The 19095-nt window shown below is 35.7% G+C and overlaps 1 protein-coding gene across 1 annotated transcript in view; it reads left to right on the forward strand.

Annotated features, from left to right (window-relative positions):
* Positions 1–569: 569 nt before the first annotated feature.
* Positions 570–19095, forward strand: part of LOC121488955 (A disintegrin and metallopeptidase domain 3-like) — a 65045-nt gene continuing 46519 nt past the window's right edge. The window contains exons 1-6 of the mRNA XM_041751307.1: positions 570–709; positions 1208–1290; positions 5641–5696; positions 9933–10011; positions 15639–15715; positions 16865–17042. Of these exons, the coding sequence (XP_041607241.1) occupies positions 652–709; positions 1208–1290; positions 5641–5696; positions 9933–10011; positions 15639–15715; positions 16865–17042 (531 nt within the window). The 5' untranslated portion in view covers positions 570–651. The remainder of the gene's footprint in view (positions 710–1207; positions 1291–5640; positions 5697–9932; positions 10012–15638; positions 15716–16864; positions 17043–19095) is intronic.

The following is a 19095-nucleotide window of genomic DNA, read 5'->3' on the forward strand; positions in this document are numbered from 1 at the left end:
TAGTTTCCTTAACAAAGGAGCTAAGAAAGTTATAGACCATAGAACTAACTGGTTCAGATACAATTTTTTTACACTCTTTATCTGTGTGCACCTGCGTGTATTTGTTTTGATCCGAGACGTCTAGAAATCCCGCAATAGATATGCTTAAAACAGGCACCTGTCTGCTGATAAACATATTGTGAATTTCCGTTTTCTATTTTCTTTCACTACAGTAATTCAGCCATTGCGCCAGAAAACTACGACGTGGAATATTAACCCCGCCAAGCACTTCACCGGCAAACGGCCCATTTCCAGGGTAGAAAATGCACTTCGTGACCCTTACGTCATCCCCGAACGAGTCTCCGACGTCCCCGCTTTGCAAAATAAAGCGCAAGCCCACGAGGGCAGCAGGCCCAGCCGGTGTGTGCCTCCCACGCGCAGCGGGCGGGGGGGGGGGGGGGGACTGCGGCTGCGCGCGGGTCCGCGGAGGGGGCGGAGGGGCGGGGCGGGCGGGGTGGGCGGAGCAGCCGCGCCCACGCCCCGCCCCGCCCCGCCCCGCCCCGCCCCGCGGCCCGCGCCGACCCCTCCCACCGGCCGGAGCGCAGGGCCCCGCGCGCGGCCACCGTTCCGCAGCCAACAGCCGTCACCGTGGCCAGGCCGGCGGGCCCCGCGATGCTGTCTCTCCTGCTGATGCTCTCAGGTCTGGGCCGGCTGACCTCCGCGGGCCATCGTGAGTGACGGGCCCTGCTCCGCGGAGGGCCCCCGGCCGCAGAGCCTCTGGGCTCGGCGGGCCCCGGGACCTTGCTCCGGAGCCCCGGTCGGCTGGGGAGAGGCCAGCGTCTTGTCAGGGTGGTCCTGGGCCTGCTGCGGGGAGGGCTCGGAGCGAGGCTGGGACAGGTGCCCCTCCCTTGCCGGACCTGCACCTGGAGGGGAGGGCGCGCACCTCTGCGGCCCGGGGCCTGGGGCGCAGCCCTCCTTCACCTGCGGGCTGAGGTCTCTGGACGGGGGCAGGGTCACGCTCCCCACTGGCTGGGAGCCTCTAACGGGGATGTACAAAGTCTGATTTTGCGGTGGGTGCGTGCGTGCCTGTGTGTGTGTGTGTGTGTGTGTGTGTGTGTGTGTGTGTTGGGGCTTGGAGCTTCAAAGAGTGAGGTGATGTGAGGAGAAGTGGAGAATAAGGATGCTGCCAGGCACTGGGGATTGCTCACACATGTTGTCCTTACTGTAGATCCTGAACCATCCCTTCTACAAATTACCGTGCCACGGAAGATTGGGACAAATACCAATGACGGTGAAGCTTCAGAAACGCACGTAATTAAAAAATCACCTTTTTTAAAAAAAATAAATTAATTTTTTATTGGTGTTCAATTTACTAACATACAGAAAAACACCCAGTGCTCATCCCGTCAGGTGCCCCCCTCAGTGCCCGTCACCCATTCACACCCACCCCCCGCCCTCCTCCCCTTCCACCACCCCTAGTTCGTTTCCCAGAGTTAGGAGTCTTTATGTTCTGTCTCCCTTTCTGATATTTCCTACACATTTCTTCTCCCTTCCCTTATATTCCCTTTCACTATTATTTATATTCCCCAAATGAATGAGAACATACACTGTTTGTCCTTCTCCGATTGACTTACTTCACTCAGCATAATACCCTCCAGTTCCATCCACATTGAAGCAAATGGTGGGTATTTGTCATTTCTAATGGCTGAGTAATATTCCATTGTACACATAGACCACATCTTCTTCAGCCATTCATCTTTCCACGGACACCAAGGCTCCTTCCACAGTTTGGCTATTGTGGACATTGCTGCTATAAACATAGGGGTGTAGGTGTCCTGGCGTTTCATTGCATCTGTATCTTTGGGGTAAATCCCCAACAGTGCAATTGCTAGGTCGTAGAAATTGAATTGATTTATTTGAGAGAGAGTACGAGAGGGAAAGAGAGAGGGCCTTAAGCAGGCTCCCCACTGAGGGCAGAGCTCCAGTTGGGGCTTCCACTTGTGAAATTATGACCTAAGCCAAAATCAAGAATCAAGATGCTTAACCAACTGAGCCATCCTGTGGAAAATTCATTTTTTATATGAGTGTTTTATTATTGCACTACATGACCCAAATCAATTCATGTATATCCTTTGGAAATTTTTTGTTCTAATTACTGTGTTAAAGAGTCATTTTGTTTAAATGAAAGCAAGTATTTTGATTTTTCTTTTCATTTCCCAAGAACATTATGAAAATTTTTAAAAACAGACTCAGACAAAAGTGCCCCAAATCCTTATCGTATAAAAGTCTCCTGGACTTTTTCTAGAAAATATGTACATTGAAATATTCTATGTAAATGAGGTCACACTAGTATTTGTTGTGTAACATTTTTTAAAATGACTAAAAAGAATTTTTTCATGCTTATATTTGCTTATATAGAAATATATACATCTATTAAAACAAATATGATATTTTTAACCTGATTCAGAAGGAAAGCACGTACGTTGTAAAATTAAATCTAGACAGTACGAAGAGTTGTTAAGAAAGTGAATGTCTGCCTCAGTTTCTAAAGGTAGTAAATTTGAACTGAATGAATTTTTAGAGACATGCACACTCCTGCACATATTTTTTTGCACATATATTTTTGATGGTAATATATGATGTGCTAATTGGCTTTTAATTTATTTATAAAGTCAGAATTTACTTTTATAGTAAACATTGCTTTCTCATTTTTCATAACTGCATGATTATCGCATTATATGGATGTAACATCCTTCTTTGCCAAATTTAAACATGTAGTTTTATAAGCCTTCTTAGGTAGTTATCTCCATAGGATCATGAGCAAGTCATTAAAAAAATGATAAATATTTGCAAGACATCTTTCATAAAAGTTGTATGATAGTTGACTCCCATTAACAAAGAATAATGACACTTAACTTTCTAGTTTCTCATTTCTGTTAACATGAGCATCAAAATGAAAGCTTCATTTTTAACTGGCATTTTTTTATTAAGTATTAATATACCTTTTTATGTATATTGCCTATTTGAATCTTTTTTTCTGGTTAATAATTTTGTACTGATTTTTACTTCCCTTTTTATATGACTTAGAAGTTTTGGTTAGGACACTTTGTTTTCAAGAAAGAAATGTTGATATAAAGACACGCAGGGATCTGATAGGAATCCAAGGATTGGAACCTTAGTGGCAAGATTGGAGAGGAGCATTGAATTGCTAAGTGGAAAACTGTTAGACACTGGGACAGGTTTGATAGACTGGTCTGTTTGTCTTTATTTATGGCACCAAACCAGCCAGTGATTATGTGTTCATAAAAGCTATTACACCAAAACAAATATCTAGAGAGTTTAAATGTTTAGAGGAATATGACACATACTGGGAAAATGCTAACCAAAAGCAAACCAAATATCCATGATAAAAGCAGAAAAAAACCCAACATTTAACACTCACACCCTTACACCATTGTGAGAGATAAACATCATTACTTAATAAAGTATTCCATTTACTAGGAACATATAAAAATTCTAAATTTGTATATGTCTTTAAAAATGCTCTCAGCACATATAAGATCGGATTGTACTAGAGGGAGAAAATTTCAAATCCATTTTCATAGGTCTTAAAATGTTTTCCTCAAGTATTGGCTTACAAATCATAAAAAGATTCATAAAGTTAAAGACAATTTGAACAACAAAAATATTTTATTTGATTGATTTATATAGAAGTTAACCCATCACAGTGAATATATTGTTTTTTTTCTCCCTCTGCTGTTCATTAGGACTCACTAGACTCTACAGGGTATTACCATGGGGCTTTTATTTAATGTCAAAGCATATGGTGCAGCAAGAGAAATAATTCAGGCAAATATTAGGAATTCAAGAAACATCCTCAGTGAGCTCCCTATGAATCCGATCTCTGTTCTCCTGGAACATGATGAGTCTTTGAAATAATGAGACTTATTGGTGGAATTTTGACTTTGGGAAAAACTTCTTAAAAAGCTTTCAGTGACTCTCTAAGTAGCCAAGCCAGCTTTGTCAAACTAGGTAGGCAAGCACTAAAGAAGCTAACCTTGGCCAAGAGAGATTTTGTCCCTTAAAAAGTACATTTTAAATCTTACCATCTTTGTCTTAACTGAGAATCAGAAACTCTAGACTTCTAGGCAACCCCAGAAATAAAGATAGTGTTTTTCTAATCTAGCTGTAATTCAACTTTATCACTATAGTAATCACATTCTTCTCAGGAATATACAGATTATTCAACACAATTGACAAAAGGAAGGAAAAAACATTAAAAATCAAATACTGATAATATAGTATTTATCTGGTAACAGTGCAATTAAGTGAAATATTAAGGTTTGAAAATGTATATGGAAATTTAAAAATACACTTCTACATTATTCATTATTCATATATATTAAATGATAATGTATGATATTGAAGAAATTACAACCCAAAATTCAAGTCAAATTCTGAAGATGACATAGAAGCATACTTTATAAGTGTTTGCCATTTTGTTAATTTGACTCCTGTTTGCAACCAACAACAAAGGTTCAAAATATGTAATGAAGAAAACTACAGATTAAAGGAGAAAGAAATAATATCACAATAATTTGAGAAGATGTCAACACATCTTTTTTTAGAGATTTATTTATTTTAGAGGTGGGAGAAGGGCAAAGGGAGAAAGAGTCTTAAGCAGACTCTGCACTAAGCAGGGAGCCTGATGTGGGACTTGATCTCACAACCCTGAGATCAGGACCCTGAGATCATGACCTGAGCCAAAATCAAGAGTCAGATGCTTAGCTTACTGTGCTCCCTGGCAACTCCATACACGTTTTTCAATAGCTGTAAGCTTACCGGGGACTGAACATGAGAAGTTTTAAAATGCAGAAAACTGCATCCAATGACAAAATTCATGTTCTTTGCAAATGTGGAAAGTTTACCAACATTAACCAAGTGCTATGCTGTGAAGAATGTGTATGTTTTATGATCATGTCACAGATTGGGTTCTTTAGGATGGAGTCTTTGAGAAGATTCCCATGAAGGCAGTTTATTGGGGTATGCTCTTGTGATGAGCCCCTGTGGAAGGGGAGGGCAGGAAGTCGGAAGGGGAGATGGAGACGCATTTGAGTCTCAACAAAGTATGAAGCTGGCATGGTCCATCAATCTCTGGAGTTGGGATGAGGGGGCTTCTCGGTAAATGTGGGCTGTCTCAGAAAGTTGTGACTTGGTGTGAGGTGACCCTCTGTAGCTGAAGCAATTCCTAAAGAGGAGAAGGAGATAAAGAGTGTTTTTATAGTTAGGGGATACTTCCTTTAATCTTAAAAGGGGAACTGTGATGTATTCTTTAATTTTTTAATGTACTTGGGCTAGAAATTGCAAAGTAGAAAAAAGATAATAAAATTAGTTTCTCCCAAGATTACTCTACGACTAATGCTCTTAGTTTTGAAATAGATTGAGACTCTTTGATTTTAAGTTTAATTATGATTAATTCTGTCATACATTCCAAGATTGAAGGAAGATTACAATTATATATGTATATATTATTTTGAGACGTGTGATATGATCTGTGTTGTCTATATGAAAGAGTAAATATATTTTAAGAAGTTATGGCTTTTGATTTTTAAGAATTTAGAATTTCTAATAATTACATTCTTCTTGAATATTTTGCTATAGGTCACTTATGCCATCAAAATTGACCGGAAAAGGTACACTCTCCATCTTGAAAAACAGTAAGTTGACATTCCATTTTTCATACAGTCTTTTTAACTTCTGAAATTTTTATAGTTACTACTCTAAGTTGAGCCTAAACAAGAAAATGACATATTTAATATGTTACATCTTTGTTTTAGCATCTGAGTTTTCAGCTTGAGATTTTAAATCTAATATTTGAGCCAAGTTCTAGTTTCATATTACAAAATTAATGTTTATGTCAGATAAATGAAAATTAGTCTATGTAGTTCTTAATTATTAATTATTTATAATTATTATTATAACTATAATAATTAAGGCAATGATTTAATTTATCCATGTTTAATTTTGTTCATGTCATTTTATACATTTATATGATTTTAAACATTTTATTTGATATTACACCAATATTTTTTTATTATCTTAAATTTTCACTCCATGAGGAAACCAATATTAATAACCTCATATGTATGTGTCTTTCCACCATTTTCTATTCTAAATTTCACCTTTTCTTTAAATAAAATATGTAGAAACCTACCAAAAAAGTTTTTTAGAGAAATGGAAATGCAATTGGCAGGTCTTATTTAATAATGGTGTTCATTTTCCTCTTCTCTTTGTATATCTTAACTTATTCTTTAAAAGATAACTGTAGTTGTAGTATGGCATGTTGATAGGTAATGAGGTTATATTTCCAAGGATTGTCAGTATAGAGCCCTGCAATAAACATCCTTGTATGTATTTTCTTATGTAATAGATATTTTGTTTTGTGGGCTTGCTACCAAGAAATGGGTTTCTGGATCAAGACGTATGAATAATAGTAATGATGGTGATAATGATAACAACAACAACAAAAACAACAAAAGTAACTGATGTTCATGGAACACTTACCAATTGGTAGGCATGTTCCAATTTGCATGTAGTAACTGATTTAATTTGCACAACAACTTTCCTTATTACTCACATTTTGTATTAGGATTTTGAGAGATATTGCCAGTTTCTGAAAAGACAGTAGCAGTTCAGATTTTCAAAAGCATGCAAGATGTGTTAAAATTTTCTATCACATTTTTGTGTCAATTTGTATTTCCCTAAAGAAACTTCTCTAAACAATTATCAGCTGTTTGCAGTTTCCTGTTTCCTGTTTCCAATTTAATTTTAATTTTTTAGACTAGTCTTAGGTTCATAGCAAAATTGAGAGGAAGGTACAGGCAGTTTCTATATGCCCCCTGCCTCTGCACATGTGTAGTCTCTCCCATTATCAATGTGCCCCACCAGAATGATATATTTATTATTACTGATGATCCTATCCATCATTATTACACAAAGACCATAGTTTATATTAGTCCAGTATTTTTTATATTGGCCTAATCATCTCTAGATCAGCCAAAATCCAGCTGAATCCCAGACCAACCAATGAGCAAGCCTGGCCACCATTAGCAGAACTAATGACCCAAAAATGTGAACAGTAGATACTTACTATGTTATTGTTCTGGTTTTGTGGTTATGCTTTTCATGAAACATTTTGTATAACTTTTTATTTTTTTTTTTTAGAGACAGACAGAAAGAATGGGTGGGGTGGCAGTGAGGGGCAGAGGGAACCAGAGAAAGAGAATCTTAAGCAGGCTCCATGCCTAGTACTGAGCCATAGTGGGGTTCGATCTCATGACCCTGAAATCATGACTTGAGGCAAAACCAAGAGTTGGACGTTTAACCAACTGAGCCACCCAGGCACCTCACATGTCATTTTTATCTGAGAGTTATTTACACTGATTTTGTGCAGAAAGAGTTAATTGATTGTAAATACATATGTAGCCATCAAATAAATATATCTCATTTATTATTTATCCACCTATATATTTATAGCAAGAAAAGCCATATTATGGATATCTTTGGCCATGATACTCTGGGCACCCATGACATTGATAGATTATAAATGATACAATTCTCAAGAGTGCCTATATGCTACTAGTTTTTACATAAGAGGGTTTATCCCAGTTTTCACTCAGACCAATACAGAAACATTTCTGTTCTCTACATTCTCAATAAAATAAGTATCTTCATTTATTTTTGTTAATGGATAAGAAATGCTATTTTATTATTATTTTAATAGGCACTTCCCTGATTATTAATATGTAGTATATTCAAATGTTTACTGACCATTCTAGTTGAATTGCTTCTCCTAAGCTTTTGTTTTTCCTTTCTGGTTTTCATTTTTATTTTATTTTATTTTATTTTATTTTATTTTATTTTATTTTATTTTATTTTATTTTTTTAAGATTTTATTTATTTATTCATGAGAGACACAGAATGAGAGAGAGAGAGAGAGAGAGACAGAGAGACAGAGACACAGGCAGAGGAAGAAACAGGCTCCATGCAGGGAGCCTGACGTGGGACTCGGTTTTCATTTTTATTCATATGTTTTGTGTTCTTTATTTTCAATTTATGACTTACTTTTCTGCTTTTCTTTTTTTCCCATGACGAATTTGTGTTTGTTGTAGGTATTAACTCTTAATCTGTTCTATATGTTGCAAACATGCTATCCAACCTATTGATTGTGTTCTTCCTTTGTGGGATTTATTGCCGATAAAAATAAATATTCATGAGGGACGCCTGGGTGGCTCAGTGGTTGAGCATCGCCTTCTGCTGGGTGTGATCACAGGCTGCTGGGATAGAGTCCCAAATCGGGTTCCCTATGGGGAGTCTCCTTCTCCCTCTGCCCTGTGTCTCTGTCTCTCTGTGTGTTTTTCATGAATAAATAAATACAATCTTTTAAAAAAAATGAGTATAATAATTGCTTAGTTGCTAAAATGTGGCTCTGCCCATGTGCCAGAATTCATGTTCCAGGTACTCGCACCTAAAACAATTCAGGCCACTTAGCATTGTCCTTGAATATATGTGGGATATGAGCTGATAAATATCAGTATTTTTTTTTTCTGGGAAGCTCTCTAGTTTTGTTATTTGAACTGAGGAAAGGAAGAGTTGTCAGGAATGAAAGAAGATGAAGAAGCAGATCTGGAATGAGAAGTAGGGGTGAGGGATGCCTGGGTGGCTCAGCGGTTGAGCATCTGCCTTCCGCCCAGGGCGTGATCCTGGAGTCCCAGGATCGAGTACCACAGCGGGCTCCCTGCATGGATCCTGCTTCTCCCTCTGCCTGTCTCTGCCTCTTTCTCTCTCTCTGTGTCTCTCATGAATAAATAAATAAAATCTTAAAAAAAAGAAGTAGAGGTGAAAGCACACACTCAATGAATGCTCTGGTACCTCTTTGATTCTGGCCTTGAACTACGCTTTAGTTTTTGGAATCCTTAAGAAACCCCAGTCTCCCAGCAGTAAATAGTGGTGTCAGATTGTTCCATAACAATCACTATCTTCTCTGTAAGAAGATGACACTTTGGTACAATTCATATGAGGTTTGTCTATAGATATCATTAAGCTTATGAAATTTGAGCAAGGCACTAATCTTCTGCTTCTAAACAAAGGCTTTAAGAACTGTTGTGTGCTTCTACAATTTCTTTTCTCCTTCTGCTTCAAGCAAGGCATGTTCCAGGGTTAGAAGGTCTGTCTTTGGGCAGCCCCGTTGACTTAGTGGTTTAGCGCTGCCTTCAGCCCAGGGCATGATCCTGGAGACCCAGGATCAGGTCCCATGTGGGGCTTCCTGCATGGAGCTTGCTTCTCCCTCTGCCTGTGTCTCTGCCTGTGTCTCTGCATCTCTCTCTGTCTCTCATGAATAACTAATTAAAATCTTAAAAATAAATAAATAAATAAATAAATAAAGAAGGTATGTCTTTTCCCAGGTTCCAGAATGAAGTGGAGCTGAACCTGCAATAAACTTGTGAAGAACATTCATTGTTGTTTTGAGGCATTGAAAATTTGGGAAGTGTTTTTACCACAGTATCATTTCATGAAAACTATTGGAAAAAGCATATTTTTTTTCTTATCAACCTATGGCTACTTGTTAGGAAATATTAACATATTTATGCAATGCGATGTATTGATTGTTGAATCTAAAAGAAAACTTTGCTGTTGGAATCCAGAAGTCCTGGTTTCTAGTATACATAAATCTATGTCATTATGGTGTTCCTGCTGCTATCTGATTATGCCACTTAATATTTTTTCTTATATATGAAATGTGCTATCAGAGTACAACTGAGGTAATGGAGAGAGGAGACCATTTAATTTTTGGATATTTGAACTTGTAAAATTGAAAGTAAATTTTAATTTCATGATAGTGGTTTTGCTAATGTTACAATTACAATGAAGTGTCATTACTTTGGTTGAATTAGGTCATTTTTAGACCCTCATTTCCTGGTGTATGCATACAACAAATCAGGAACATTGTATCCAGATTCTTCATTTATAAAGGTAAGTTAGGTTTGCTTTACTCTGTGTAGGTTTACTTTTTAAATATCATTAAGTTGCCATTGGCAAGAAGAAAAAATGCTTTCTACCCCACAGAATTATTGGGTAAACAGATCAGAAGCCCTTATAGAAAGGGAGAGTAAGGATGCTAAACCATATTGGGTACAGAATCTGAAGAGGTTCACGTGTGAAACATACGAGTTTACATTGTATCCTAAAATGTGGATAGGGTTCAAGAAATTTTTAAGTATGTGAGAAAATTAGCTTTAGTCTGTGAGATATTTACTTTGTGAGAACAGATGATTGGCAAGAAGTAAATGCAAGTGAAGGGTCAGATTCTATTGCTATATTGCAATTGAGAGATAATGAAATTAAAAATAAACTAGTGCAACATTGTTTTTGTCACCATCTGCAAGTAGAAGGCAGAACAAAGTACGCAAGACACCTGTTCTGAGACATTTGACAATAGGCAGATCAGGAAAAATTTTCTCTCTGAGAGAAAAGAGAGCCAGAAGGTGAGTCACATTCAACTTGGCCCTTCTGATTGAGGGTAAAGTCTCAACCATAGCATAGGGAGTTGGGACCAAGCAGAGCTTGCAGACTTGGACCAGAGCTGCTGATGCAGCTTTAACTGGGATGCCTCAGGACCAGAGAGAGGGGCCGTCAGATGTATGAATTTTTTGCAGGGAGGGAATTGTCTTTATGCCCTTGACTAACGATTAGGCTGCCTGTGTGCTCTACTGAAGAGGGTAAGACTCTACTGAAGAGCAGAGAGTGAGAGATACTCTTATCACCCTCATTCCCTACCCCAAGGCCTAAAACTCAGCAACAAGAGGATTCAGGAAGGTTGCCATTAAATTAATTTCAATACAAAATGAAATACTCTGTAAAGAGTAAAAACACAGTAGAGGAAGGAAATAATGCAGATAAGGGTAGAAACCAATGAGATAGAAAAAGGAAAAAGAATAGAAAAAATTAAAGCCCAGAATTTAGTTCTTTAAAAAGACAAATATCATTAATAACCCTTAGTAAGACTAACCTAGAACAAAAACAATTTCCATCAATATTAGGGACAAAGGGGAAATATGATTAGTCATACAGAAAATAAAATATTTTGAAGTATTATGAAACCTTTATGTCAATAAATTTGATAATTTAGATGAAATGGCCAACTTCCCTGAAAAGGAAGGAAAATTATCAAATTTGAGGGGAGAAATAATAGAAAATCTCAATCATTTGAAATCTATTTAAGAAATTAAATTTCTAAACAATCACTTTCCCACAAAGAAACATCAGGTCTCCATCTTCTCATGCTTTATCTTTTAGAGTCTTTAACCATTGAAAGTAATGCTTATAAGAACATTCATGTGCGATTTGTTGTGTAGACATAATTTTTCATTTTTCTGGGATACATGCCCAGGAATATGATTGCCATTATATGGTAAATATATATATATATATAATACTTATATTTTATATAGCTATTATTTTAAAATATTAACTATTTTCCAGAGTGTACCATTTTACACTTCCACTGGCAATGTAGGAAAGATAGAATGTCTGTATTTTTGACACCATTTGATCAGTATTTAAATTTTTTTAGAATTTTAGTCATTTCAATAAATGTCTAGTGATATCTCATGTAATTTTTAAATTTGCGTTTCCCTAATGTCCAGTGATATTGAACATATTTTTATGAAATGAAATGTCTATTAATATCCTTTATAATTTTCTAATTGGATTGATTAGTTTTTATGGTTGATTTTAAAGCAGTTTATATATTCTAAATATAAGTCTTTTGCCAGATATATGATGTACCAATATTTATTCCCCGTCTGTAATTTTTCTTTTTATCCTATTCAAAGGTCCCCCATTGATTAGAAATCTTTAATTTTGATGAGAGTGAATTTATCAACTTTTCCTTTTATAAATGGAGTTGGGTATCAAATTAAGAATTCCATGTATGCCTAGTTCCTGAAGGTTTTTTCCCCCTAAAAGTATTACAGTTTTATTTACATTTAATTGTATGTTCATTTTGAGATAATTTGTGTAAGGTATGAGGTTTGGATTAAGGTTTATTCTTTTGACTGAGGTTGTGTATTTGTTCTAACACCATTGATAGAAAAGACTGGTCTGCATTGAATTGCTCTTGCATCTTTGTCAGAAAGTCAGTGGGGCATATTTTTGTGGATATATTTCTCAGTTCTTATTTATTCTGTTCAGTTCCTCTGTGTCTGTAGTTCTGCCACTACCATGCTTCTACTTGTAAATTAAGCATTTATTGCAGACAACAGTGATTTCTCATACTTTATCCCTTTCTAATATTTTTATCTTGGATAGTCTTTGCTTGTTCATATAAATTTCAGACTAAATTACTTTATGAATACAGACAACTTGCTAGGATTGTGATAGACAACTTCTTAATCCTGTAGATCAATTTGTGGAGACTTGACATTTTTGCTATGTTGAGTCTTCCAATCTGTGAATGCAGTGAGACTCTCCATTTTTTTAATCTTTTTTCTTTTCTTATGTATTTTAATAACATTTTGTAATTTCAGCATGCATATCCTGCAGATAGGGAACACACTTCAGTACAGCACTAGAAGTTGTAGCAAACACAGAAAGGCAAAGCAGAGAGATAAAAAGCATACAGATTGAAAAGGAAAAAAGAAAAACGCCCCATATTTGTACAAGACACATCTATGTAAAAAATCTCAAGGATCCATCTAAAAAAACACCATAAAATACATAACTTCTGCAAGGTTTTAGGATATGTGATCAACACAACAAATACACTGCATTTCTAGCTAACAACATGTGGAAACTGAAATTAAAATGCAATACCATTTGTAGTTGATTGAAAAAAAATGCTTTGGTATAAACTTAAAAAAAAAAAACCTTGTGCAAGCTGCAACTTGGCTCTGATGGATATAATTCTTTTTACCCATGACTGGTTTGATGGCTAATAATATCTTGAGGATTTTTTTAAAAATCAAAGTTCATGAGAAGTATTGATCTGTGGTTTTTTTTGTCCAGATTTTGTCTAATTTTTGTAGTAGAATGATATCTGCCTCAAAATAAATTTGGAAGTGTTATTTCCCGTTTTACTTTCTGGAAGTGGTGTATAAAGAACATGGCAATTTTTAAGTTGTTTGGTAAAATTCTTTATTGTTGTCACTAGTCCTGGGGATTTTTGTGTGTGTATGTATGTGTATGAAATTTTAAATTACCGACTCAGTTTATTTAATAGTTATAGGAATATCTTATTTATCTGTTTCATATGTATTGTTTGTTATTTGTGGTTTTTAAGGAATTGATCCATTCTATCTTAGGTGTGGAATTTAGTAGTGTAATTTTGTCATGGCCCTTAGTATCCTTTAATGATTACAGGAATGTTTTGTTTCTGACATGAATGACTGCTCTCTTCTCTCTTCTTAACTGTGTTAATCATACTAGAGATCTTTCAGTTTTTTGAATTTATCAAAGAATCAGCTTTTTCTTGCTTTTTCCATACTATTACCTTATTTTCAGTGTCATAGCATTTAGCTTTATGTTTATTATTTTCTTCCTTATTCCTTTCCTTGGGTTTCTTGTTTTAGTTTGTTGAGAGAAAAACGTATTATCAATTTGTGACCTTTTCTCTTTGCTACAGTAAGCATTTTAGTACTAAAATTTCCTGCTCAGCACTGCTCAAGCTTCAGCCTACAACAATATGCTGTATATTCATTTTAATACAGTTATATATATTTTAAAATTTCCTTTGAGGCTTATTGCTTATCCATGGGGTTTTAAAAAGTGTGTTGTTCAATTTCCAAATGTTTGGAGATTTTTCCTGTTGTTCTTGTCTGCTGATTTCTACTTTGATATCATTATGGTTAGAAAATATATCCTGTATGATTTCAATTCTTTTAAATCTGTGAAGGGTTGCTTTACAATCCTCTATATTGTATGTGTAAATGAATGCTCTTGGATAATTGAAAAATATGTGTACTCTGCTGTTGGGGTGGAGTCTTCCATAAATGTAATATAGATCATATTGATTAATGTTATTCAGTTCTGTATTTTTATCAATTTCCTGCCTAGTACTACCAACTGAATGATGGATACTGAGTTCATCATTTATTACTGCTTTTTTGTTGTCTTTCTCTTTCAGTTGTATCAGTGTTTGCTTCACGTATTGTGAAGCTCTGTTTTTTGATGGCTAGTACATTTAGGATTGCCATGTCTTCTGAATGGATTGATGCTTTTATGATTAGGTAATGACTCTCTTTGTCCCAAGTAGATTTTTTGCTAGTGTTTCTATTCTGTCATTTGTTTCAAGATAATTTGTAATCTCACTGAAGCAGTTTTCCATGGCTGCTTTAAAATGTTTGTCTGATAGTTCCAACATGTGGCTCATCTCAATACTGTCATCAGTTGTCTTTTCTTATTTTTGTTGTGAGTTTTTTGGTTCTTGGTATAGTGAGTGATTTTCGCTTGAATCTTTGATGTTTAAATCTGTTTTTGAAGGCAGCCAACCCAGTTTAAGTTTAGATTTAGTGTGGTGTGTTGTTCCAATGGCAATTTAGCTTCTTTATAGCTTTTAATATTATTCCATTGAGTGTTGTTCTTCTGACTCTACTGGACTTCTGCTATTGCAGCCTGTGGTGGTAAGAGGTACTTACCTGGGCCATCTTGTACTGATAGGTAGGATCAGATGATGAAGGATCAATGTGATGGAGAGCATTTCTTCTGGCTGTACTCAGGCCACTGGATGTCAGTGTGCCTCTCCTCTATTTTTGCTACTCTCTTCTCACTGAGGGAAGTTCCTATCTGGAACTAATGGAAATAATATGCATGACAGCTAATAACATATAATAATGACATAGAAACAAATTCATAAAGAATGTGATGATACTATAGTTTTTATTAGCATAGGATTAACAAAGGAACAGGACTGACTGTAGATGTCACTAGACTTTTAAGGGAAGAGAAGTGAATATTCACTCAAAGAGAGTATTAGGGGAGAATCTGGGAAGATTAATGCTGTGGAAGTCCATAAGAAGGAAAGCTCAAACTAAGGGTGATGAACATGGTAAGATACTAAAGAGAAAGAAATGAAGAAATATTGATTAAGATACTTTTGGGTAACTTAAAAAAAACAAGTGACATGTTCACATATGAAGTTAAATTAATGCTGTGAATTACATCAAGTTAGCAGTTATAAACTACACATTTAAGAAATGTGGCTAGGAGAGAAAAGATGCAGATAAAGTTATTTGTCAAAAATTAGAATTAAAGCAAGAATTATTTGGCAAAGGATAGGAGTCATGACTATTCTTAGAAAAAAAGGTTTAAGAGGAAGAGATTGCAGATAATGGAATATCTGGTGGATAATTTTATGGTAATGGCTAAATGCGAATGTTTGATGATATCTAGGAAGTAAAGATAAACCAGAAACTATTTAAAAATCATTCATGCACTTGTTGTGATGAGTACCCGGTGTTGTATGGAAGTGTTGCATCACTGCATTGTGCACCTGAAGCTAATATTATACTATACTATGTGTTTAGCTAACTGGAATTTAAATCTTAAAAACTTTTTTAAAAGCCTCAAATAATTCATGAATGTATCTTCATATATTCTTTTAGGGCCATTGCCTTTATCAAGGATATGCTGCAGAGGTTCCAAAATCAGTTGTGACACTTAGCACTTGTTCTGGACTCAGGTAATGGCATATTCTAGAGATATAAATGATTGAAAATCTTGTGTGGCCCTATAATTTTTGGAAATGTCTTCAAGGTTAGAGTGAAGACTCTAGAGTGAAGACTCTTCAAGGTTAAATGTCTTCAATGTCTTCAAGGTTTGGAATGTCTTCAAGGTTAGACATTTGGAAATGTCTTCAAGGTTTTTTTTTTTTCCAAAGTCAAATGAGTTTATTCAGAAAAGGCCTCGGCACCAGACTAAGAAAATGAACCCCACTCCCACCCCCAGACCCTTAAGGGCCAATTTACAAAGAGGGGTGGGGCGGGGGCAGAGAGGAGGGAGGCCGGCGTGTGTGAGGTGAGGATTTGAGTCCGGCGAGTCCGGCGGTCCGGCTCATGCCCGGCCCGCTGCCCCCGACCGCGCTGCTGCAAGAGTGGGCGGGGCCCCCCCAGAGCTGCGGCGGAGCCAGGGGGCTGCAGGCACGCTTCCCTTAAGGCTTCTGGGGTTCGGGCTAAGGCCTCGGCTCGGCCTCCTTATCTACCGAAATGTCTTCAAGGAAAATAGAGACTTTGATTTTGTTTCTTCTCATATACTTTCCTCCTCCTCTTCTTATCATTTTTCCTATTCTCTTGATCAGGCTGGTAGTCATAAAACTTATGCAGAAAGAGTTTTTGCTAGCAGGAAGAATATTCACATTTCTTAGCACTAGCACCACAATGACTTCTAAATGTCATAATAGAGAGAAGCTATAAAACTGTGTTTGAAAGTTTAGCCAAGTGAGAAGAGATATTAGACCACAAAGACCACTGTTAAATTCCTACAAAATGTTTTTATAGGGGATCCCTGGGTGGCTCAGCGGTTTAGCGCCTGCCCAGGTGTGGCCCTGCCCACCCTTTGGCCCAGGGTGTGGTCCTGGAGTCCCGGGATCGATTCCACATCGGGCTCCCTGCATGGAGCCTGCTTCTCCCTCTGCCTGTGTCTCTGCCTCTCTCTCTCTCTCTCTCTCTCTCTCTCAATCTGTCTCTCATGAGTAAATAAAATCTTTAAAAAAAAGAAAAAAAAGCCTGTTTTTTTTAAAAAAATGTTTTTATATAATGTTGATTTACATTTCTCAGTAGGTAATCTAGATTAATTATGTTTTTATTTCTTTCTTATGTGTTTAAATATCTAGGGGATTATTGCTGTTGCAGAATGTCAGTTATGGCATTGAGCCACTGGAATCTGCAGCTGCATATGAGCATATGCTTTATCAAATAAAGAATAATAAAATTGATTTTTCCCCTGTACAAGAAAATTATACTATGACTCAACTGGTAGATCACCCCTACAGGATTCTTGTGAAATCAGAAGTAAGTAACCACTTATATGTGATCTTTGCTTGTGTTATCTTTGATAAGTTTATTCACATTGGAATTATTACATTTGGAAAGCAAATAAACTGGTAATTAAAATCTTCTGTTGTAAGATATTAATTTTAAATATATTTTTATGTTTAGTCATATATCTAGAAAATGTAATAGCTATAAATGCACATAATTAAAAAACCGAAATTCTTACATTTTTCTAATTGTGAGTATATTGATGCATATATACATATTTGTACTGTTTTCAAATTAACATTCTATTAATATAATGTTACACAAAGTTTTTGATTATTAGTTTGTATGAAATTTTCCCCACCAATATTTTTTTTCAATAGAAAATTTTGCTAGAAAATGTAAAAGTAGAAAAGAGGCAGGAAATTGTCTAAATCTCATTGTCTAGAGATAGTGCTCTTAGAGTAGTGAAGTATTCTGATTCCTTTAGTATCTCTAGTTATAAATAGAAATTTATAAGTATACTGATTTATATAGCGATATAGCTATATACTCCTCTTTGAAATTTCCTTTTTTCTATTAAAAGAATAATACATATTTTTACTTATAATTAAATTATGTTACATTTATTATTTTAAATTAAGTATATTGCTTAACATCTATTAAAATAAACATATACATGTAAGGAAAATAAGAATGGACCATATGCCATTTTCTAGAGGTAAATGAGGTTGTGGAATCCACTACAACCATTTGATGTATACCCTTTTGTGATATCTATCTATCTATCTATCATGTACATGGGTTATATAATTATAAAATGTATATAGGTTATTTCCATTTATATATATAAATCTATATAAAATTTAAAACATATAAAATTTAAAATAAATTTATATATAGACTTAAAATGTATATAGGTTATATAATTATGTCATTATTATTTGTGTGTATGTATATTTATATATATATATATTTAAAGATTTATTTTTTTGAGAGAGAAAGGGAGAAAGTGTGCACAAGCAGGAGGAGGGGCAGAGAGAGAGAGGGAAAGAGAATCCTCAGCAGGTGCCCCACTGAGCACGGAGCCTGATGTGGGGCTGATCCTAGGATCCTGAGATCATGACCTGAGCCAAAATCAAAAGTTGGATGCTTAACTGACTGAGCCACCCAGGTGCCCCTTTCCATTTTTATATTTTTACTTTAATCAAGAAATGTACTTCATGAATGTAGCACAGTTCTAAACAATCACACTTTGATTATAAATATTTACATCTAGGGTAGGCATATTTCCAAAGACTGTTTGAGATATATATATATATATATATATATATATATATATATATACTGCTATATATATATATATCTCAAAAAAATATATGAGTATATGAAGATACATTAATGAATTATTTGAGGCTTTTAAAAAATTAATATATATATTTATATATATCTCAAAAGAATATATATATCTCAAAGAACATATATACACATAATGTATCTCTCAAAAAAATAATTTTAACTTCCTCCTTGGAAATGTTTGAACAGCTTTGTTTTTCATCATCAGTGGCTAAAATGAATGAATCTCTGTCCACATATTCTCATCACAGTTGGATATCATTTTAAAGAGAAGCAAAGTAAAATAGTAATGAATGATACTTGAACTGAATTTATGATGAATTCCATCTCTGTTGCTTTAATTTGCTTGTGTTTATTTTGTCAAAGATATTGGTACATATACAGGTTAATAAAGCTGCCCTTACAAAAACTCATAAAAATAATAAAAGATATAGAGATGACTCCAAACTTTATGCCCTTTCTTTAAACCATTTGCATATTGCATTACAACACTGGATACAAATGAAGATAATTTTCACCACTGAAACAGAGCACTATCACATAAGTAAATTGAAAAACTTGAAGGATTCCATGAATATTCTGTGGCAGAGGAAGAACCTGAAGGGATGGACATAACTTTGGAAAATTCAAGTAACACTGTACTTGAAGCCATCCTCCTCCAGTGAATTAGCAATAAGAGAGATCAGACAGGATAGGGGTAACATACCATCCTAGTTGCCTTGGTTTGAAT

The sequence above is a fragment of the Vulpes lagopus genome, chromosome 4, assembly GCF_018345385.1.
Source record: "Vulpes lagopus strain Blue_001 chromosome 4, ASM1834538v1, whole genome shotgun sequence".
Taxonomy (NCBI): Eukaryota; Metazoa; Chordata; class Mammalia; order Carnivora; family Canidae; genus Vulpes; species Vulpes lagopus.